Genomic DNA, 23,097 nt, shown 5'->3' on the forward strand with positions numbered 1-23,097 from the left:
GGGGGGGGGGGGGTGCATGCCTGTGCACAAGCCCAACATTCATACCCTACAACCCTGCGTCTGCAGGCTGCGGGAGGGGAGTTACATGGTACAACACCTGCACGATCACACCCGCACACACGTGTGCACACATGGCAAACTGGCTTGAAAAAGAGAACTAGCCCGGGTGTCAAGCAGCGCGTAAAACCAGGGGCAGCTGGCGCGGTGCCGCCCTGCCTTGCAGGCCGTTGCGTGCGTTGGGAAGGAGAGGTGCGTGGCAGCACGGCTGGGAGCGAGAGCAAGGCAGCAGCATGCACCAGCCGCGCAAGCTGACACCACCTTTAACATTTAATGTGCAAAGTGCCCGTGTCCTACTGCACCTTGGGAGCCCCCAGCGCCTGACCAACGAGACCGGTGGCCACGGCAGGTAGTTCACGCTGCCTCCCGACTGGCGCAAGCTGCCGGCAGTATCACCTTCCTGCTCTCCCTTCTCCCCCAGGAGATGTCGACTGCACGGGGTGTGAACATGACTCTGTACGGAAAGCAAAATGTACCTCCCCATTGAGAGACCCATGGGGCCTGCTCGGTGCACCGGCTGCTGCCCGGGGGCCAGGAGCAGGGAAAGGCTGATTGCCTCCTGCCTCTGACAGTGGTTTTGAGCAAGGTCTGTATCCCCTTCAGCCTCCCCTCCTCCAGTGCTGCTTGCCCGGCTCATGCTCACGTCCGGTCCTGGAGGCCTCTTCAGGCTGCCCGCCACGCAGGAGGGCAAGCAGCGCCCGGTGGAGGAAAGCACTCGTACGGGGCAGCCCAGCAGCGCACAAAGAGCTGGCCAGGCGAGGAGACCCCGGCCCGTCCTGTGAGGTTAATTCTCGCTGCGTCTTGGACGCCCAGAGATGCCTGGAGGGCTGGGAGACCGTGCTCGGATGCAGGGGGCGCGGAGACGTGTGGCCGGTTCACCTGCCGTCCAGCAGCAAAATAATGGCCAAGCCGCACAGACATGGCTGGGAAACAGGTCTTGTTGGGAAACCAGATTCCCATCTTGCTCAGACTGGAAGCGCGTTGTATAACAGCCGGGGTGTGGGTACAACACGACGCACGTCCCAGCAGGCCCCTGGGGCTCACGCCTCGGCCTGGCGCTATTCAGCATTTCCGTAAATCCAGAAGTCACCGCGGATGAAAACTGGGTGCCGTGCAGACTGGTAGGTGGAGGCCGGGGCAGGGCACGCAGGGCTGTTCACACAAGCTGTGCGTTGCTGCTACCATGTGCGAAGTGACACGCTAACAGCGTGGGGACCTGTGCCGGGGCCGCAGCCACCCCACAGGGGATCGGGGTGGCCGTGGACAAACCACTCGCTGTAAGCGCCCAGCGCGATGCTGGGACCCTGAGGGCCGATGCATCGCTGGACAGGTGAGGAGCGGGGCAGGGTGGTGATCTGACCTCCATAAATGGCACTGGTGAGACCGAAGCATCCAGTCCATAAAGGTTGTTGAATTAGGGGCTGCCAGGAGCCGGGGGAGAGGCCTGGCAGCAAGAACCTGAGCGGCCGGCTCATCGCTGGGCACGATCCCCTTTGCAGGGAGAAAGCCCCGCGGCTGCTTGGGCTTGCAGAGAGAAGCAGAGAGCTGGATGCTGAAGCCGGACAAACTCACGAGCTGCATTTCCACCTGCTGCTGCTGCTGTTAATTATTTAGGAACAACAACAGCAACAACAATTAGTTCCCAGAGGCCGTCACGTGCAAGCACAGCCCAGAGGTGCCCCCGCCGCAGAGAACGGGAATGAGATGGGCTGAGGGCTGTCAGCAGGGCCCGTGCACACGGCGCAGCCCCCGCGCGGGTGCCCAGGGCTGCCGCAGGGGAGGGACGCACACTGCGCTCTCCCCCACACAGGCCCACTCGTCCTGGCTCCCGCCACGCGGTGCCCAGGAGAAGGGGACGTCTGCACGAGGGGCAAGCTGCAGGACCCCCATGGCAGCAGCTGCAAACATGACAGAAGGTTTGTGAGCCCATTTGACAAAAGAAGCCGTGCTGAGAGCAAGGGCGTTTCTGCAGCTGCATTTTGGAGGGGACAGAGGAGCCCGGCCCGCAGGGATGAGCTGCCCTTGAGGGTGACCGCTAACAGCGTCCTCCCCGCCGTGTTCCTGGTTGCACGGCTGGTCTGGGCGCAGAGACCTTCCCCAGGCACTCTCCCCGCCGCGGCAAACAGGCCCCCGGGGCTGCGGCCGGCGGGGCAGCACATGTGCCCGCCCGCCCCGGGGCACGCGGCATGGAGCTGCACACGCGTGGGCATAGGCAGGCCCGGGGTTTTGAGGAGCGGGTGCAGATGGTGCAGTGCATCAGCACACCCAGCACAGCACACCGTTTTATCAAGTTAAAAAGCAACTGGAAGCTTTACTAATAAGCAAGTGGCCTAGGGTGATGCTATGCAGTTTAAGACCAGAGCAAAAGCAAGTATACATTTATTGGACTGTGCACTAATTTGCTAGACAATCTGTTAAGTTTAAAAACGCAATGAATTAGGCAAAAAGAGTCAGGATGCTGTTCCGTTGGTCCCGCAGTCATCGTACTTAAATGTACTTCTCTTAGTCAGATTCATAAAACAAAATCTCACCTTCCTGAGTGTCTCGACTGCCTCCACCGCGCCCCCGTCAGCCATAGCTACACCCTGCCCTGCCTGCGGCAGCTTTGGGTGTTAGGTCCGGTTGTGTCAGGGTTGGCCGCGCTTTCACGCAGAGTTTAGAAACGTTAGCTGTCTGGGCTGGTTTGCACGGGGCTGATCCTGCCTCAGGCGGGGCTGGACCTCTGCGGCTCCCTGCCAGCCCCACTTCCGAGCACCGCGCCCTGGCAGGGCTCGTCCTGGGACCCCGGCGCTCCCACAGCCTAGGCGCGGAGCCGGCCCTGACCTGGTCTCAGCTCCTCGCGCAGCCCCTGCCCCCTAAACCTACCGCGAGAGCCTTGCTCGGTGCCGTAGCAAAACCAAACCAGGCCGGGCTCTTCCAGGGCTGGTCGGTTAGTTCGCTTGCTCCCTGCCCCAGAGACCTGAGAGAGCCACGCGCCCGTCCTGCTTTCCTGGCAGAGTCACGGGGCCTCAGGGCCCTCGGCCCAGACCCTCCAGGCCTTCGCTGCACAGCAGGTCCCAGGTCGACGGGATTTCTGTCCTCAGGAAGCTCCAGAAAAAGCCTGGTCAGGCTGCCCTGCACGCTGCAGCGCAGGAGGCAGAAGCAAAGGCCCTTTCCTCTGCAACCTCTGCTTTGGGGCATGCTGCAGAGAGGCGGGGACCCACCTGCTGCTCCTTGCAAGTGCTTTTCTCCCAGAGTCTGGACAGAGCCACGGATCCCAGCGGGGTCCCAGCCGGGTCTGCGGGACAAGGCTGCCTGCAAGCGCACCTCTCCGTGGGGCAATGGATGAAGATGCTGCCGGGAACGTGCTTGGTGCGCAGAGCCCGGCACGAGCCACCGGGACCCGCAGCTGGCCAGCAAGATCACGCGAACGCAGCAGAGACAGCAGCGCGCGAGAGCCAGGCCCTGCACGCAGGGAAAAGCGCGCAGCAAACGGGGCAGAGCTCACGCCGCTGAGCTGCGGGGCAGGCAGCAGAAAATCAGACCTGGGCAGAGCAGGCAGACGGCACATTTGGATTCGGTTCATCCAACCGCGCGGGGGGAGCGTGCCAGGGCGGGAGTGTGCGGCAGCCCCTTCCCACCGGGCACGGCTGCACACTTGCACAAACTGCTGCCGGGTCCGGCTTCTGCTGGAGGTGGCTCGTGCGTGCAGGGCGCGTGCACCGGGTCGTCTGTCGCCTCTGACGGCGGCACAGGTTTTGCCGCTTTGCCTCCCCGCGGGGCAGGTGTCCCAGGCCTGAGGGGCTGGTCCGACCCCGCGTCGTGTTTGAGACCACGGCGGCGTTCCCTGGCTCGGTGCTGACGTTGCAGGAGGGAACCGCCGCAGGAGCAGGCCTGTGGGTACGCTGCTCAGGCTCCTGAAGCCGGAGAGCTGAACCCGCTCCAAACCTAACTAAAACCTAATTGAAAGGCAAGTGCGTGTGGGTCTGTGCCTTGCTGCTGCGGGGCAGGGCCCCTGGGAAGCGGCTGGCTCCGCAGCGCAGGGTCGACCCCCGTGCTTGCGCGGCGCCGCTGCAGGGCTTTGCATCGCATGCGGGTGCCGGCCGGAGCCCGCTGCACCGGGGCAAGCTGGGGGCAACGTAAGACCTGAAGTTTGCTGGGCTGGACCACAGCCGCCTCTTGCCGGTGTCCTGCCTTGCAGGGGCAGGGCAGAGGAGGGAGCAGTCCCCACGGGCGCTGGGAGGCTGCAGGACCGGCGCAGGCCCCACGGCTCGTCCTGGCCAGGTCTCACTTGGCCTCGCGCCCCGTACAGCTCTGGGCATCGTGGCGGCCCTGTCAACTCAGCCCAGCGCAAGCTCCTCCGCAGACCAGCGCAGCAAGCGCACCCAGCCAGCCCCGCTCGGCCCGGCGGCAGGTCCGAGGCCCCAGGGCCTTCGCCTCCTCGCTGGGGCCTAATCCGGGCAAGGACCAGCTCCAGAGCTGGGGCCAGCCAAGAAGCACCGGCCATTCCTGCTCTCACCTGCAGCACAACGACCCTTGCGCAGACCCGGCCCCACGGGACCTCGCTGCCCACCAGACGTGGCTCTGCGGCACCCCGCGTGCACCCCTGCTCACGGGATGCACGCTGCGGGCCCCCCCCCCAGCTCTTTCATGCCACTCTTTGAACACAGCAGCCCCAGGGGAGCTGCAGCCGGGCTCACACGGCTCGCAGGGGTGCACACAGCCATCTGGCTGGGTCTCAGTCCTCCTGCCACACGTGCCTGTGCACGCAGGTGACCCCAGGAGCAGGCAGCAGCACGCTCCCTGAGCCCGCGGTCCCACGCGCCACGTGCCTCATGCCTTCCCTGGCGCACGTGGAGGGGGTGGCCAGGGACGGGAGACGGCAGCTGGAGGCGACACGATTCCTGCTGGTCTCGCTCCCTGCCCTGCAGCCCCGGCCCCTTGTCAACCGCCCCCCTACCCTTTGCTCAGGCTCCCTCCCTCTCCCCGCTTGCCAGGATCCGAAATGCTCCTCGCTCTCCCTGGCATTAGACGGTGACTTTGCTGCCCCGCAGCTGGGCTGGCACTAAAGCCCCAGGACCAGCGTTGCAGCGCTCCCGGACCAGAGCCCCTCTGCATCCAGCCGTGACACCCAGGTCCCAGGGCCAGCCCCGGAGGGAAGACCCAGCCCACCCAGGATCCACCTGGTCTTCAGGGCACTCGAGCGGCTGCGCCCGTTCATGCGGGATGAGCAGGGCCAAGCTCACGGGGAGCTGAGGGGAGACCCTGCAGTGAGGCTGGGGCACAGGGCAGGGCCTGAGGGGCCTGGGGCAGAGACCCCGAGCACCAGGGAGCAGGGGGCAGGGAGCCGGAGACAGGCAGCAGACACGGCACCGATCCAGCATGGCACGCGGGGCCATTGGTCTCCCTTGGGATGCACAGGGCAGCCAGGTGCTTCAGTGTGCATGAAGCAGGAGTTGCTGGGTCTGACCAGCACCTTTGATATGTTGCGAGGCAGGGCGGGAGGGGAGGGCGCAGGCAGGCGCTTGGTGCCAGGCCGTGCTGTGGAGCAGGCGCCAGGTGCGGGGGCCGGTGGGGGTGGCAGGCGCCACGCTGCTTTGCCAGGTGGATTTTGCCTGCAGCTCTGCTGGGAACTGGAGCAGCGTGGAAGCGTCGACTGCAGCACTGCCCTGCCTAGACGGCCCCGGGCATCTCTGCAACAGGGGCTGGGCCCGCCTTGCACCCACACCACAGGACAGAGACCCAGAGCCGGGCAGCATCCAGCCACTGGGAACCCTGGACGATGCAGCACACGACAGAGCTCCCGCCCCGGGACACGGGAGCCGGAGCAGCCGGGAGACGGCCACCTCCCGGGCATCCGGTTTGGGCGGTCAGGTGTCACCGGGGTGCTCAGCTTGGGTTGTAGCCTGGCCTCCCTGCCCTGCAGCCTGTCTGGTGCTGAGCAAGTTCAGCGCGGCTGCCAGGCCGTGGGCACCGCAGCGCCGGTGTCTTTGCGAGCCCGGGGAGCCCTGCGGGGCGGTGGGAGTCTCCTCCATGCAGCTGGGAGGCTGGTCGGGGCTGGTGAGACGGATTTGCTGAGGACAAGGAGTCGGCAGGGGCCAGGAGCCAGCTGCATCTGGCCCTGCCGACTTGTAGACATGCGGCCTCCCTGGGTACCCCCTCCCCAGATCTTCACTGACCATAGGTGGGTGGGTGATCACTCCCACCTTGTCCATCCTGCTTCCTGTCAGGCAAGTTAATAGCCTTGGTCTGGTGCAAAACCCACGCAGAGTATTCGTTTAGGAGAGTTCGGTTCTCTCCCGAGTGCCGGCTGCCAGCCGTCCCATTGCGCTGCCCGTGTTGGGGGGGCAGGCGCTGCCTGGCCAGAGCTCGGTGTCCGCGTGCAGCTGCCAGCCGACAGCCCCCAGACTTACGTGCTACCTACATCCCTGTGAACAAGGAGATAGCTCCGGGCTGGGATTATGGGGCAAAATCCTTCTTGGAGCACCCAAAACACTCCTCGCCACCACCCGGGGACTCTTGGCAGGTCCCTTCTTGACCCGATGCTCGGTTGCCAAGTGCCAGCTGCCACCCACCCCTCAATACCTGCACAGTGCCCACATGAGGATCTTATTTTGGGCTGGGTTATGGGGTGAAACCCCCCATTGGGTGACCCCCAAGTTACACATCTCCCTACCTGGGAGATCTCTTGAATAAAGCTGAGCAGGACGGTGCCTGATCAGAAGGGGTGCCGGCCAGCGGAGAGCCCCCAGGCTTGTGTGCTATGTAATCAGCACCAAAAGGGGGCTGAGGTTGGGCTGGGGTTTCCAGACAAAGTCCTTGTCGGGTCCCCCCACGCCGCACCTCGCCAGCCCCGGGCGGGGGCACCAGCGGGGAGACGGGCATGCCAAACCTGAGCCTCAAGCCAGGCAGTGCCCACTCACACTTATTCAGCAGTGTTCCCCGGTGGCAGAGACACAAGGTTTGGGGTGGCCCAAAAAAGATTTCCGCCTGTAATCCTAGCCTACGCTCAGGTTGTTTTTCAGGGCTCTGTGCGTGATACATGATATTGTCTTACATTTTAATTAGCAAATACACATTTTAGCTGACATCCTGACTCTTTAGTCTGTGAGGTTTGTTTTTAACACCCTTTCCTTGGGCAAGGATTAGCTTTGAAAAAGGAACCAGGAACAAGGAACTGAGTTCAGCCTCATGCTGCTTCCGGGGGCAGGGAGGTGGGAACGCCCGGCCCGCAGACGCGTCTGCAGCAGGGACCCACGCGCGCTGGGCCACAGGCACAAGCAGCCCGGCTGGGAGAACTGCGCAGCCGTGCCAGCCCCATAGCAGGGACTGCTCCCCCAGCTGCATCGCCGTGGCCGTCTGCGTGGGACGCGCTCCAAGGGGCCACGTCCACCTTGTGTCACTCCTCTCGCCCGGCTGCAGCTCCAGGGCGTGGGCACGTGGCGCCACGCTTGTTGCAGCACGTGCCCCGTTACACGACAGGCACAGCGGGTTTCTTTGCTCCCGGTTTCCCCGTTTCACATCTGTGCGCTCCATGCGTTTCATAGCTGTGACACGTGGGAGCTGCCCCTCCACTGGCTGCCCACTGCTATGGCCCAGGCTGTCCTGCAGGTGCTGGGCCCCCCAGCCTGGGACCCTCTGTAAGCCTCTCAGATCGCCTCCGCCCTGCTTCAACGCCCACCGCGGTGCTGTCCACACTGGCTGCCCCTGTCTGGGCCGTGCCTCGTCTAGGACCAGTGGAGGGGCGAGGCAGGACCTGGCACAGGGCAGGGGCTTATGTGGACACAGCGCACACACGGGCACCTGGCAGCCGCTGGTCCCCACCGCCCCGAGGCCCTGGGGCTCTTCCCTGCGTGCTGCCCTCCCGCTCGCGGCAGGAAGCCCAGCCTGAGCAGCGCTGTTTTGCAGGTGGAAACGCAGCTGCTGCCGAGTGCTGCAGGGTGCCCCGGTTTGGGACAGGGAGCGAGGCGGATGCTCCCCTAATGGGCAGCGCAGGAGGGGGGAGACCGCACTGCACTGCTGGAACGCAGCTGGGCACTGGGGCGCGCTCCCGGGCACGGCTGCTGAGCACCAGGGCCGCAGCAAACTCCCTGCCCCGGTCCCACCCCTCCCCGGGGCACCAGGCTGCAGCCTGCACACAGAGGACGTGCTCTGGGTATTGCCACAGCCAGCCAGTCCCAGCTGGGTGCCGTTTCCTGGGCTCCTCCCCAGATGCCCCGGAGCAGCCCCACCCCGCCCCAGCGCTGGTGCAACCTCAGCACCTGTGTGCTTGTGCCTGGGGTGGGCAGCTGCCCCAGAGGCATGGGGCCAGCAGCTGCTGGACGGTCTCCCTTGCTCTATGCCCCGTCGTCCCGGGCCGGCAAGGCAGCTGTCAGGCTGCTCTAACGTGCACCCACGCGTGACAGGCATGAACAGCTGAGCACACAGGCCCGGCCTGGTTGGCCCCAGGGCTCCCTGGGGAAGCCTTTGCGGTGTGACACAGGTCACACCCAGCGCAGCAGCCCCGCCAGAGCCGGGGAGCTGTGTGCGTATCAAGGGGGCAGGGGTGACTGTGCTGGCATGCTCATGTCGCAGGTGTGCCCAGCAACATGCCTGCATGGGGCTATCGCACAAGCTGCCGTGCGTGTGGCAGGGAAGGATGACACAGCCGTGCTCCAGGCCGGCCGGGGAAATCCCAGCGCATCCTCTGGCAGTGCATGTGTGACAGGCACTGTGGGTGGCTCAGGGCTCACGAGCCACCATGTCTCAGCGCAGCCCTGCCTGCCTCACATGGCTCGGCGCGCTCCCGTCTGGGCTCTGCCATGAGCCAAGCCTTGCTCTTAAGAACTGCAGCAGATTTCCTCTCCCTCCACCCCGCAATGTGGGAAGCGGAGTGCGAGGTGCCCCAGACCCCCACTCCCTCAGACGCATCCATGCAAAGGGGCTGCACAAAGGGCACTCAGCTGGCAGGTCGGCCGCAGGAAGACACAGGTGTGAGAAAGGCCGAGCACCCAGGGAGCAGGAGCCGAGGCCGTGGTGAAGCAGGCGCGAGCCCAGTGCATGCAGTATGTGGGCTCAGACACGTGCTAGGAGCTGTGGCAGCTCGGGGGCTGCATGGGGTACCGCACCATGACACCACCACGGTGATGGGGGTGGCGGGACCTAAAGGCATGGGCAGCCCCAGGGAGAAAGCCTGCGTGTCTGTCTCCATGCTCCCTGAAGCCCTGCGTGGGGGTCGCTGCCATGTCTGTTACAGCCACGTGACCCAGGTGTCCCTGCAGCACTTAGTGCGGCCGTCACAATGCTCAGGGCCACAGCGTCGGGCGCACTGGCACACGCGTACCCTCCCAGCGACATGGTCACACCTCCCAGCTGCTGCCTCTGCAGCACTGGCCACAGGCAGGAAGGACACTGGGGGGACCGGGCTCAGCAACTCAGAGGAGGGGGAGCCCGGCAGGCCCAGAGTGGTTGGGCTCCCCTTGGTTGGGCTGCACGTCTGAGGGAGGCAGAGCGCTAACCCAGGAGGGGTCTGGCCACATCTGATCCTAGGTGCATAGTTCCCCAAGGCCTAGTGGCCCATGTTGCCTCGGCCACTAATTATCACTCTCGCACATGTAAGAATAATAATGGATGTGAATACACTTTATTACATGCCTGACAGGGGACACTCCTGCAATCGCACATGGCTGAGGCATGTAGGACATGGTGCCGTACCTACCCAACAGCTCTGTGCTGGCTACATCCTAACCAGAGTGAAAGAAAAGAAAATATTCATACAAAATCCATTTCCCCGAAGCTTCAGGCCACAGGATGCTGACAAGGGCAGGGCAACGTGCAGCTGCACGGCCATACAAGAGGGAGGGGGAAGCTAGACAAAGGAAGCTCCTGGTCCTGGTCCAGGTGCACTGAGTGGCTCTGAGAGGAGCCGTGTAGTAAAGCTTTGTGGCTGGGAACAGGAGGCAGGTTTCCGCACTCCCTGCATCTCAACTGTGGTCCCAATAACCCAGCAGTGCTGCCACGTCATCAGCACGGCTCGGTGTGCAGACAACCCCCTCCCCACGCAGGGCCGGCCTGCCGAGGACACCGACACCGGGTGTGCAGCACAGGGCACCATGCCCCGGTTCCCAGGCTCAGGGCTGTCAGGCACGTCGGCCCAGCATGCACGCGGCTCTAGGCTTTCATTACATAAACTGACCTCAGGACTACTGCACGGGGAGGAGGGTAACTGTGATGATCCCCATTTCAGACAGTGAAACCAGGCTGCGAAGGGCCCCCGCAATGTGCCCAGGGTCATGAGGTAAGCCAGGGTCAGAGCTGTTCTGATGCCTGGGGTCCTGCACTAACCACTAGGCTACTCTGCCTCCCTGCAGGGTGAAGCTACAGGCTACGGAACGGTTACAGAGTGGTCCCGTGGCCCAGGTACCCGCGGTGGCCGGGGGGCATGGTGCTGGTGCCCCCACCTACCCCTCGCTGTGCGCTCCAGCCCCATGGGAGGCGTCGGCGGCCGCTAGTCGTCGGGGATGGGCGTGTTGCAGTTCCCATGGTAGATTTTCACCGGGCCCTCGCAGGCGTAGTAGCGGTGGAAGACGTCGCTGTAGCCGTGGTCCTTCCACCAGGTGCAGAGCTGCCGGTTCCAGGTGCAGTCCAGCACGTGGAAGAGCTCGGGATGCTCCATGCCCACCAGGGTGAAGAAGTCCTGGTCCCCCAGGTGCCCCTTGAAGTGGTACTTCTCCGTGAGCTCCTGCAGCGCAGCCGGCTCCAGCAGCCGGTTGTAGAGCGGGGAATGGCGCATGGCCTCCAGGTCGAGCAGCAGCACGCCACTGTTGAAGCCCGGCAGCCCATCTGGTGGGGGGTCGCCCACCTTGGTCTGCGGGTTCTCCCGGCGGTACTGCCAGAACGTGTGCCTGGGGGAGAAGAGCACAGCGGGGCCGTCACTGGTCGTGGGGCGCTGAGGGCACCCCAGCCAGGGAGAGCCGCTCCCTGCTCCCGCCTGTTGGCCCCTGCGAAAGGCCACCCTCACTCTTCCCACGTCCAGCAGGAGCCCCGGGCACGGCAGCAGTGCAGGACCCCTGAAGTCATAGTGCTGAGGAGACGAGACCTCCTGCACCACCAGCCAGGGCCCCCTCTTTCCAGCACCCAGCAGGGCCAAAGCAGAGCTCTCCGGGACAAGGGAAGGCGGCAGAGCGGAGGAAGCATCTCCCTTAAGAGGCAGCCGGTCCAGCCCGTAGCTCCCGGGCTTGTCTGACCCCGCTTTGGTGTCCCAGCACCTTTCTGCTGTCACGGGGCCCCGTCCCCCTCACGAACACTGCACAGAGGCCTCCCCACTCTGCTCGCTGCCCCCGGGATCGGGTCTCCCACTCCAGCCCCAGCTTGGCGTCAGTAGGCCTTGCAGGGGTGCACAGTGGCCCCTCTTCTGGCCATAGGCCAGCCCCATGAGCAAGTCCCATCGCATGACCTTGCACTGGCTTTGCTAGCACACAGGCAGCTCACGTGCACCCACGTCCCCGCAGATCCAGGCTGGTCTGTAGGTCGGGCTGGCCTGGCAGGCTCTGCTACCCCAGCCCTTCTGCACTGCCTGCAGGTTTTCCCAGCCATGCCTGGGGATTTGTCTTTCTGCACTGTTAACAAGAAACGCTGAATGGCCCTAGACCGAGAGGGGCTCTGGTAGAGCGTCCCCACCACCACCACGGTGCATGAAACCGGTGACCAGCAAGAGCAAGACGCACCTTCCCCACCACCGCCCCATGCCCTGCAGAACAGAGCAGCCCCAAAGCCGGGCTGGTCTGTGCTCTCAGCCACCCAGTGCCAGCGCACTGGCTCCACTGCAGCCCCAGGGCCTGCGCCTGCATGAAACTGGTGCCAGCAGGGTGGGAGGCTCCTGCTCGCTTGGCACTGCAGGAAGGGGACCCCGCTCACCCTAGCGCACACCCTTCTTTCCCCGCTGCTCTGCACACACCTCTGGGCCGAGGCGTGGGCACCCGCAGAGCACAGGCTCCCTGTCCCATGGGACCGCCTGGGGCCTCAGGAAGCGCCACCACTGCCCAGGACACCAGGGCTGAACCCTGAGCTCCCACCACCTTTTTTTACCCACCCTCATCCCAGGTCCTTAGCTGCAAACTGCATCAGTGGCATCACACCTGTGTCCTCCCTGGCACGGCAAGGACATCACAGCCACGTGCTCCAGAGCCAGTGCCAGCAGCCAGAGGTGCTGGCTCGCTCGGGGGGGTGGCCCTCACTGCAGGGCTTTTGGGATACCCTGGTCAGCTGACAGGTGGCCAGGCTGGCCCTGTGCGACGGAGCAGAGACACCGCAGCAGCCGTACTCAGATGCAGCACGAGGTGGCCAGTTCATGGGTGCCCCGGGGCACTGAGGCACCCCCCAGTCACAGCACGCACGGAGGTGAGCACCAGGCATCGTGCCAATGAAATCAGAGGGATGGTTGTGGTGGGGCTGGCTTGTGGTCTGGGAACAGGCCCTGCACCCCCCGCAGTGCTGACGAGCTGTGCAACGAGGCGGGTAAGATTGCCCTGTCCGCTGGGGGCATCTGCCCCTGCCCCCGCCCCACGGGAAGCAGGCAAGGCAAATGCAGATGGGGGAGGGGCAGACATAGCAGGTCCCCCAGCCCTGTGGTCAGTGCAAAGCAGGGAGGAGAGAAGAGGATCGGGCCCTTCTCCAGCAGCCAGGCTGCAAGCGAGAAAACACAAGCAAACACCAGCCGTGAAGCAGCCACGGCCACGCTGGCGGCTACCACACGGTACCAAGGAGCGAGACAGGCCTGTGGTGCCATGGCTGGGCTCGGACTCTGGCTGCCCCTGTGCCCCAGGGTTTGTCCCACTCAGGATTTGGCTGGGCACCAGCGCTGGCTCTAGGGTCAACCTCCGTGTAAGCACAGCCTGGGCTCCAGCCCGGTTCCACGGCTCAACACCACTCGACTGCTCTTCTGCTTGCGCAGGAGCAACGAACGATCATCGGCTCAGACTGCAAGTGGAGACCGGGCAGCAGAGAGCGACGCGAGGACATGGGCAGGGCAGGGCAGAGCCGGGGGAGGCCAGTGCTGACCCCAGTGGAGAAAGCTGGGCTGGTGACCTGTGCCAGACTACCATTTCATGAGCCATGCATGAGGCCCTCATGCTCCCACCTCCGGTGCCCACAGCCCGACTGAACCAGGTAAAGAGCTCCCTGCCCAGGACCAGCACCGCCCAGCCCAGCCCTGGCAGTCCTGCCCCCTGACCTTGCCCTGGCGCTGCATGGATTCCCACTACAGCACCCCGAGTCCTGTAGAGCCCGGGGGACAGGTCTGGACCCGTCTCAGGGATCCCAGTGCCCAGGGAGCAGGCCCCATCCAGCACCAGGATCCCATGGAGAAGAGCCAGTCACTGATCTGGTTCAGCACGAATACTCCCAAGACCAGCATGAACACAGCCCAAGAGACCCCTGACTCCTCCATTCCTGCAGCACTAGCTGCATGTGCTAACCATGGTGGAAACGAGGACCCTTTCCCTGGGCATCTCAGACAGACTTTTGGTGACTCCAGGTGCGCACGACCGACAGCACTGCCAGAACCGCCCAGGCCGGGGACAGCGGGCAACGCTCCCCCACCATGCCAAGGCCAACTGCAGCGCCCAGGGTATGATCTGCGCACTGCCCGAGTGTACAGCGAAGCTGCAGGTGCTTTGCGATGAGCAAAACACGACTGGAAGCATCCAGGGCTCCTGGACAGGCTGCAGAGCAGTGGGACAGGCTGTGCCAAATGCCTCCCTACCCCCAAGTCACAGGGCAAACACAATGCAGTGAAAGGTGCAGCCAAAAGGCCAGGCTCGCTGCTCCAGATGTGGGTGCTGGGCACAGAAAGCAACAAAAGAAACTGCTGCCAGGATGCACAGGAGCGTGGGCACAGGCACTGGCCTGCTTGGCACCCACTCCTCTGCCTGGATCCCAGGGCAGGCCATGCCCCTGCAGCCTGGCTGGGTGCTGCAGTGTGGGTGCTCGCTACAGAGTGCCAGCGCCAGCACGGGCAGCAGTGCCACAGGGCCCAAGCAGGGGGCAGACAGGTCCCTTGGGCCTGACCTGCAGGGTGCGGAGATGCCGATCTTTGGGGCACCAGGAAAGCAGCAGCATCGTGCACACACCCCATGGCACTTTACCGGCTGCACCCCTGGCCCCAGTGGATGAGCAGCAGCAAGACTGCAGCCTGAGCCCTGGGTCTGCAGGCAGTGGGGTGCCCTCCTCGCCGCTCCCGCCCTCAGGGCTGCAGGGGTCTGGGCTGCATCACGGGGGACGTCAGGGGCTTGAGGTTGCAGCAGCATGGGGCAGCGCGGGAGGCAGCGTACACGAGGCCAGTGAGGCGAGAAGGCGCAGGGAGCTGAGCAGCGCTGGACGTGCCCCTGGAGGACCCCGTGCTGAGCATGCACTCGGTGCTGAGGCCCACCCGAACTGAACCAGCTCATCGCCTCGGGTGCCAGGCCAGTGAGAGCTGAGCGACGTTCCTCCCCTCCTCCTGCCAGCCTCCCTGCCCACATACGCAGAGCCCTGCCAATGCAGGGCCCTGCTCGCTGCAGCACAGCTCTAGGGCATTTCTCCGTGGCAGAAAGCCATCCTGGAGCTCCCCATTGCCTGGAGGATGGAAGCAGCAGGACGCTGCTGGGGGGGGGCATGGAGGGAGACGGCCCTCCACAGCTCTACAAAGCACCTGCTGCGACCAGTGCACTGCCGGCCCTCTTCCAGAGGAGCACGGCTCCCAGCAGCTCCCAGGTGCAGCACCCAAGCAGACCCCGGCCATGTCTGCCTTGCGTGTTGTTAACAGCGCCTGTCCAGGGATGCAGCTGCCCCTGGCCGAGGGGCTTTGCTCCAAGTACCTGTGTACAGACAGCCCAGCGTGCTAGGAAGCCCCTGGAGAGCTGCACTTCCAGCCAGTCAATCGGTGAAGCTTCCCGGGTGCCCTCCCCACTAGCACACGCTGGCGCTGGCCTCCCAGCTCCTCCACGGCCAGCCGCAACAGCATGGCAGAGCTGCTCACCTCGGCAATAACCCCCCATTACCGCCTGGCAGGCCGGCACAGGCCAGCACATCAGCTTCCAAGGCAGAGCTGTAATTAAGGGCTTTAAAAATATCTCCTTGTTACAGCTCCAAAAATAGAGCGGTGTGTGTGTATGTGTAAGCGCGCATGCGTGCATCACACTTACAAACTTCTGCATCCTGCCCTGAGCCTTCCCCAGCCACCCCTCCGTGCCCAGAAGCACTGGGCAGAGCAGTGCAGGACACTGAGCCTGTATCGTGGCAGGACAAGGACTGGGGGCTCTCTGCACCAGCCACGTCAACATGAGCTGCAGCTTGCAGCAAAGTGGGGGGAGTGTTACGTCTCTAATCCAGCCCGTGCCAGGAGCCACAGCTGCAGTGCGAGCAGCCTGGATGCCTGGGCTGTGGGCTGCCTGGCTGCGTGACCTCGTCGGGTCACCTAGGTTTGCTCCACAGCAGAGAGGGACACTGGCTCCAGTGGGGCGCTTTGGACCCCCAGGGCCTGCGCACACGGGAAAGGCCAAACCACATCTGCCCTCCATGCCCTGCACAGGCTGCTCTGCTTTGGACTCCGTGGTGCTTATCCCTGCAGCCTGGAGTGACCCTTGGAGAGTTATTACATACGGGAAGCACAGGACAAATAGTTTTGGAGACGGATGGGACTGCGAGCGATGGAACAGCAGTGCAGTGTACAGCTCCCGGCCAGGGAGCTGCCGGAGAAAGCTGCAGGCGGCCACAGAGACGTGCTCCTGCCCGCAGCCAGCAGCACTTGGGCCCTGGCCCCCCCAACACGACCTGTTGATCTGTCACACCTGTCCGGCGTTTCTGGGCTCCTTGATGCTGGCTGCGTGCATCTCCGGCGGCCCCCGGAGACAAACTGTTCCTGGCAGCTCTGCTCTGCTCCTTCCTTTCACCTTTTCCCAGCCAAGCCCTGTCTGCTTGCATGCCAGTCCCTACATACAAGTTACGTCTGTGTGCAGACACATGCATGTGGCTCCTAATGCCCCCAGGGGTACACGCAGATACAGGAATGTGGATGTTGCTACATACCCAGGGGGTACACGCAGACTCATGCATGTGGATGCTATAATGCCCACGGGGTACACACACTCCATGCATGTGGATACTGCAACACCCCCCAGGAGGTACATGCGGACACAGGCATGTGGATGCTATAATGCCCACGGGGGTTCATGCAGACAGACGGCAGAACAGCCGCGTTTGAGGCTGCTTTTCTCAGCCGGTGACAGGACGATTATCTGACAGCACGGCCCCTGCTACCGTGAACCAGCACTACGGCCAATTTGTCAAGGCACAAGCTGTTCTGTACCAAAGGCTTCCAGGCAGCAATTACTGCCGAGTTCCTAGAACCAGGTCCCCGCTGCACAGAACAGCAGCGCTCTGTGCCTGCTGCGGTGCTCCTGCAAGGCGGATTCCTGTCCCCAGCGCGGGAAGACCACGTGGCGCTCAGCTCCTGCTCCCCGTGGCTTGAGGAGGCCCGTCCCCAGCAGCAAGCCGGCCAGGAGCAGGGAAAGCTGATGACGATGAGCTAGCACCAAATGCATCAGCACTGCCGGCACGGGGTCCACCAGGCCCGTATGGCACTGCTCAGCCCTCTGCACCTTCTTCTGGCCCACTGGCCTCACGTGTGCAGCCTTTGAGCCCCCAGTCCTGTCCGCCTGGAAAACAACAGCACCAGCCCAGCTGAAACGCAGGAAACGAGCAGCTCCCCGACCTCAGCAGCAGCTCGCAGCAATGTCTTGTCAGAGGCAGAGAGACAGTGCAGCTGCCCCAGGGCCCTCCTGGCCACAGCCACGCACCCTCCGCTCCGCACCCAGGCGAGACTCTCCCTGCCGTGCGTGCGACGCGCTGACTCTGAGCAGCTACAGCTCGGCTGCCAGGAACCAGCCACGATGGGAGCCACTGGCCAGTGCATCGAAGGCTGCTCAAGACCCGGGTCTAGGTGGCACTGGTTACCATCGCACGTGGACACGGTCCAGGAGCCTCTCAGTCCCCGCTCCTCCACAGCCCTGCCCCGAGGGGCCTTGGCCAGCCCGGCACAGCCCAGCTGCAACAAGCTCAGTGCAGACAGAGGGAGATGGACACCAGCTGCAGCACCAAGCCTGCGCCTTCCCTTGCTCGTCTGCTGGGAAGGGACAGTGAGAGGAGGCAGCTGCCCAACGCAGCCCAGGCCATGAAGCCGGATGTGGAGGTGGGGAAGAGTTCACCCGCCCCCCCGGCAGCTGGGCCGTGTGCTGGCCACACAGACAACACAGCTTGCATCCCTACTTGTCAGACAGGACTGACCCTGACCCCTCCCCACACAGCTCCACATGCCAAGGGCTGCCCGTGGCTGTGCCACGCTCTCCCGGCATCCCCCTCTCCAACTCTGCACCAGCCGTGGGCAGAGGGCCCTGAGGGGGTCCAGAGAGACTGCAGGCATCAGGTCTGCAAAGAGCTCTCGCTCACGAGCGACGAGCAATGCACACACACAGGCCGTCGGCTGTGGCAGGGCCTCTGGGACGTGGGCAAGGCCCATTCTCCAAATAATGCACCCTGTGCAGGAGCAGAGGATGCAAGAGCTCTGGTCTGCTCCCCGACAGAAGGGACCTGATGATCTGCTCAGGTCCCTTCCGACCCTAGAAACTATGGAAGCTGTGACCCCGGGTGCCAACGACAGTGGCTCTCAGCAGGCTGCTCTCAGGGCATGCCAAATCCCCTATGGCTCATCCTGATGTGGTGAATGCTTCCAGAGGACCTCTCCTGCTGCTGGGATGTGAGCAGGGCTCAGGGAGGAGGGTCGTGGCCGGGAAGCCGGGCCAGAGGATGCTGCAGGACCCCTGGCAGACACCCCCCGTGGCTGCAGAGGAGCTGGCTGTGCCCCCAGGCACCAGGTGGAAAAGCCAGCAGTCTGGCAGGGCGAAGCACTGAGGCAGGGCCCCCGGGACGCGGACACAGCAGGAGGGGGAGGTGGTGCAAGGCGCCAGATTGAGCGGGAAGGGGTGAAGCTGTGGAGTGAGAGGAGGCGAGGGAGCGGGGGCCTCCATGTGCCCATGTGTCCTGCCCACACAACAGAAGGGCCCAACATGGCAGGAGCCGGGGCGCCCCGTGGCACCCAGGTGGGCTGCACAGAGACGGAGTCTCACCCCGGCAGCACGGAGGCAGGGTCCACGTCCAACCCCAGAAAGGGAGCACGGGCCTGGGCTGCAAGGGTGCCCTGAGGTGGGGTCCAGTCCCCACCATCTCCATGAGCAACACAGCCCTGCACGGTGGTTCAGGGCTGGCTGACAACTGGTGCAGCAGGTAAGTGCTCACGGGACCCCATCCTGCCCTGCAGCCCAGCACGCAGGACAGACGCAGGACGCCTGCCCTGCAGAAATGCTACGGACAGGCGCTGCTGCACCGAGCCACCAGTACGGCTCTGCAGAGAGGTTCGCTGCACGGACGCTCCCCCTGCTGGTGCCAGCTCAGGGCACCGAGTCGGCTCTGGCTGCCAGAGTCCCCTGTGCTCAGGCAGGGACTGCCCGGCCCCCACCCAGTGCTGCACGTGTATCTATGCAGCCAGCTCACCGGCTGGTCCGCAAGGGCCCCCCGCAAACCATGCAAGTGCTCGCAACACACCTGCATGATGGGACCAAGGGTCTGGGGCTGCAGCATCAGGCCATGGGCTGGGCAGCCCAGGTGCAGTCCCACGAAGGCAGTAAGTGCCTCCAACTCCCACCCTGCTCCAGGAAGGAAGAAGGTCAGGGCCACGGAGGGTGCCCAGCACCATGCAGGGTCAGGCTTTTCCCACGACCTGCCTTGTCCCTTACCTTGCCATGGGGCCCCATGCCACCTGTGTCTGTTCCAAGGGGGCAGGAAGCCCAGCGCCTTGGCTCTGTGACAAGGATGTTGTCAGAGAGGCATGGAGATACTGGCTGGCAGGGACCTGCGGAAGTCGCATCTAGTCCTGCCCCTGCTTGAGGCAGAATCAGCCCTGCCCAAACTGTGCTGCGCAATCCATCATGTAAACTTAGTAAAACACTTGTCAACCCTGAGATGACAGACGTCGCACCAGGGAAAGCAGGGGGACCGTGGCTGCCAACGTCCTACTGCTGTAAAGGGTGTTAATATACACTCAAGGCAGAGGCCATGCCCCTGCTGCAGAGAAAGGCAAAACCCCACTAGTCCATACTTACCTGACCAGGGGGGAAATTCCTTCCTGACCCCAAATCTGGCATCAGTCTGAGCCTGAGCAGGGGGGCAAGACCCTCTAGCCAGGAACCTCTGGGTTTAAGTCCCAGCAGGAGCATTGGCACAGCCCATCCCCATCCCTAGCCAGGGCTGCAGCCAGCACCCAGCATCTTGGGGGGAGGCTTAAAACCCCCCATGACATCTGTTGCACAAAGAAGAGTGGGAGAAGGCAACTGCGCGTGCCACCCGACTGGGCAGACACTGCATACAGGGCAGCACCCGCTCTGGCCAGTCTGGGATCTGTGTCACATGCGCCAGCCCATGCAAAACAGTCCCCGAGTGGGCACCGTGCAGCATGTGTCCTAGGCCCTGCCCTTGGGCTGGTCTGCCACGTGCCGTGCCCCATAAGGGTCTGCCCAGACCTGGAGCAGTACTGAGGACCAGCTGGCAGGGCTCCACGGGCTGGATCCGGTCCACGGCCATGTGTTTAACACTGCTGCTATGGAAGAAAACAAGCTAACGGAAACCATGCAAGGAAGGAACAGTCCACCCACTGCAGCCGGAGCAACGCAGAGCAGGGCCGCAGAGAAAAGAGGCAGCACAGCACACGCGGGCCTGCAAAGCACCTCCCGCCTGCATGAAGGACCCCACGGGCTCCCCACGCCCCTTCCCTCATGCGGGGCTGGTCCGGGGCTGTGACAGGTAACGCGGTTTGTATTGTTCAGCCCAGTGCCTAAACGGAGCCTGCACAGGCAATGGTGACAGCACTTGGACACGAGCGCGAATGCACGACTCCGGCGCACCTCCTGCCCCAGTGCATGCAAGGGCCCTGGCAGGGCACGGACCATGCGCACTGCTCCCTGCCCCTGGGCTGCTGCAGGCAGCCACTCAGCCCAGCCCCACTGTCCAGAGCAGGAGACTCGTGCACAGGGGCCTCTGCTCTCCAAGATAAACACCGGCCGGGCATTGTTTCAGCATGAGTCAAGCGAATGGGAACGCCGCGGTGCCATCCTGTTTTGCTGTGCAGAGGTTTTTCCCCTCGCGCTGCAGGATGTGAGAGCAGGCTTGGGGGTGCTTCCGCTCTGCTCCACTCTCGCTATCCTGTTTCCCGTCAGCATCTACACCCGGGCAGCCCGGCCCAGCGTGCCCGCCCCAATGCCTGCCTCCTGGCTGGACATGATCGGAGAGCTGCAGCTTCACAAACAAAGAGCAGAGCTGCAGTAGGAGGAGGGAGCAAGTGGGGCCTGGTGAGGCAGGGAGGCCTCATTAACAAGAGGCCAAACATGCACCTGCTCTGCCTGGCCCCAGGGGACGAGGAGGGGAGGCCTGAGCACACACCCGGGTGCTGGCAGAAGCAGCTGGACACCAAAGGGCAGAGGAGGGTGAGGCTCAAGGGCAGCAGCACGTGGGGACTTGGGGCGCCCCCCCAAGATCATCCGCACCCAGGGGTCCTGGGCAGCAGGGGCAAACTCACTGGGGCCGTGGGCTGGATGCAGGCCACAGGCTCCTGGTATGCCAGGTCCCACCTGGGGCACCGTGAGGACGGCAGCAATGGGTCCCGGGGGAGGAGTCCAGGGGCAGTCACAGCAAGACAGGCTCACTGTCAATGGCCACAGCGAGCAGGGCCAAAGGGTCCCAAATTCCACAGCAGACCATGCCCCCAACTCCCAGAGGCCTGGCAAGCCTGTGGTTGTGCGAGAGCGGGTGTATGCCGACACCCCCGCGGCACAGGTTCATCCTGCATTTGCTGCCACAAGGGCCGGACGCTTGGAGCCCATCTCCACGCTGGTTCTTGATGTAGGGCTGAGGACGTCTCAGCCCTGCTCGCCCTCATGCTCAAACAGCAACAGGACACAGCCCAGGGACAGCTGACTGCTGGGAGCCGCCGCGTGTCAAATGCATCACTGATGCACCACTTCTATCTCCCTCTAAAGCCGCTGAAACCGTCCCGGGCTCCTTGAGCGCCGCCAGAGCAACGCGTCAGAGAACAACACGACATGGCACAGCTCCACTCACACCAACACAAGGATCTGAGCACACACAAGGCCGAGCTGCTGTCAGGAGAGCAGCTATCCCCACCCTGAGTTACCAAGTCAGTCCCCATGTGGGCAGCAAGCAGGAGCCAGCCACTCCCCTCGCCACGCCAGCTGCCCACCTGTACACCGGCTGCATCTCCCGGGCTATCCCGATGACGGCTCCCGGCGGGAACTTGTCAAACTCCTCAAACAGGTCCCGGATGTTGGCCTTGTACTTCAGGTCCAAGTCCACCTGGATCATGCGGTGGATTTCTGGAAGGCAGAGAGGGGCAGTCAGAGAGGCAAAAGGCAGACCCACATGACGGTGGCAGTGGCAGTCACTGCAGACACACGGGCTTGCGCCTGCTCCCTCGGGTCCCATCAGACATGATGCTGGAGCCTGAGCTCCCCTCCCGCAGTGCAGGATAACAACCAGCAGCTGTGCACAGGCACACTGAGGTCTGCGGGCCTGATCCTGTGCAAGATCTGGCCCAGCCATAATGTGGGTCAGCACGGTGCTACTGGCTACAGCACAGAGCAGTTCCTGCTTGTGTCCCCAGGCACCATGTCACAGTTGTGCAGGGCCTAGCACAGGCAGCAAATGCTGTGATGGACAGGCTGCAGGCAGCATGCCCGTGTGCACGCTGGGGACCATCAGGGCAGGTATCAGCCAGACCCCAGCATGGGTATCGGCAGCACAGGCCTATCCCCAACTCCACTGCGAGGCATGCTCTGTAGAGGAGCTCAGCCAGGGCCATCGTGCAGGCATGAGGAGGGCAGAAGGGAGCCCGGGGCCCACAGGCCAGGAAGTGCTGTGGCTGGCGACCTCTGCCCCTCAGCATCCTGAGCAAGGCGCCGAGCAGGTCAGAGAGGAGCTATGCTGGTCACAGTGCACTGCGAGGGAAGAGGGAAAGGGGGAGAGGATGCAGCCGCACGGGTCTGCGGTCAGGGCTGGGCAGCACCTTGGAGACCAATGCACTCAGACAGGCAGGACTGTCAGAGCAGCGCAGAGCAGAGACAGCTGGGGGTTTCCACCAGAGCCGCCAGGGAAGCGCCTGGGGTGCAACTTGGCAAAGACGGCAGTCATTTCATGGCTCCAGAGTCAGGGGCAACGAGCTGAAAGCGCCTGGGCTGCCGCTGCCACAAAGGAGCAGGCTCCACCAGCTCCAGCCCTGGGCCATGCCTCAGAGGCAGCAGAGGCACAAGGCACAAGCTGCTCTGCAGACACAGGGACCACAGCAGGCTTGGCCTGCGCTCTGTGGCGTCAGCTCGAGTCAGTATTCAGCAGCCGTGGCCCCACGCAGGCAGGAGACCCCCGGCTGGGCACGGGGCCCTTTCTGAACCCCACGGGCACGAAGCAGCTCTGCAGCAACAGCTGGCACCAGACCCCACAGCAGCACCCACCTTTTGCCCGCCGGGCTGGGCGCGCCAGCCTCCAGAAACCTACACCCAGGGGATGGCTACCACAACCTCACGATCCCCAAACATCTTGGCTCCCCCCACCACGTGGGGAAGGCGGGCAGCCGACCTCTCCCCTGCTCAGCCACACAAGCCATGGAGCCTCTCTGGGCCCGTTCCCCCGATAGCAGGGTGCACGCAGCAGCGTCGGGGGCTGAGCTAGGGAGAGGCTCTGGGCACGGGGGGAAAAGGGTGACAGTCCTGGTGACGCCTGCCCAACCCAACCTGCCTGGCAGAACTGGCAGGGGAGACAAACCCCACGCCGGACTCCCCTGTCCCCCTGCCCAAGTGCACCGAAGGAAGGAGAGCATCACTGCGGCTGCCACTCATGGGGAGCTCGTGCTGCTGGGGGGGCGGGGGGGCAGGGCAGAGCATGCATCCTACAGTCAGCGCTGCTTGAGCGTGGGAGATGCTGCCAGGG

At 63.9% G+C, this 23,097-nt stretch overlaps 1 protein-coding gene across 1 annotated transcript in view; it reads right to left on the minus strand.

The window, feature by feature from the left end:
- Nucleotides 1-9,635: 9,635 nt before the first annotated feature.
- Nucleotides 9,636-23,097, minus strand: part of XXYLT1 (xyloside xylosyltransferase 1) — a 27,260-nt gene continuing 13,798 nt past the window's right edge. Inside the window, exons 4-5 of the mRNA XM_019503069.1 lie at nt 21,359-21,491; nt 9,636-10,919 (exon numbers count right to left, since the gene is read on the minus strand). Of these exons, the coding sequence (XP_019358614.1) occupies nt 10,523-10,919; nt 21,359-21,491 (530 nt within the window). The 3' untranslated portion in view covers nt 9,636-10,522. The remainder of the gene's footprint in view (nt 10,920-21,358; nt 21,492-23,097) is intronic.

Source organism: Gavialis gangeticus, unplaced genomic scaffold, assembly GCF_001723915.1.
Source record: "Gavialis gangeticus isolate Ggan-Ray unplaced genomic scaffold, GavGan_comp1, whole genome shotgun sequence".
In the NCBI taxonomy this organism is placed as follows: Eukaryota; Metazoa; Chordata; order Crocodylia; family Gavialidae; genus Gavialis; species Gavialis gangeticus.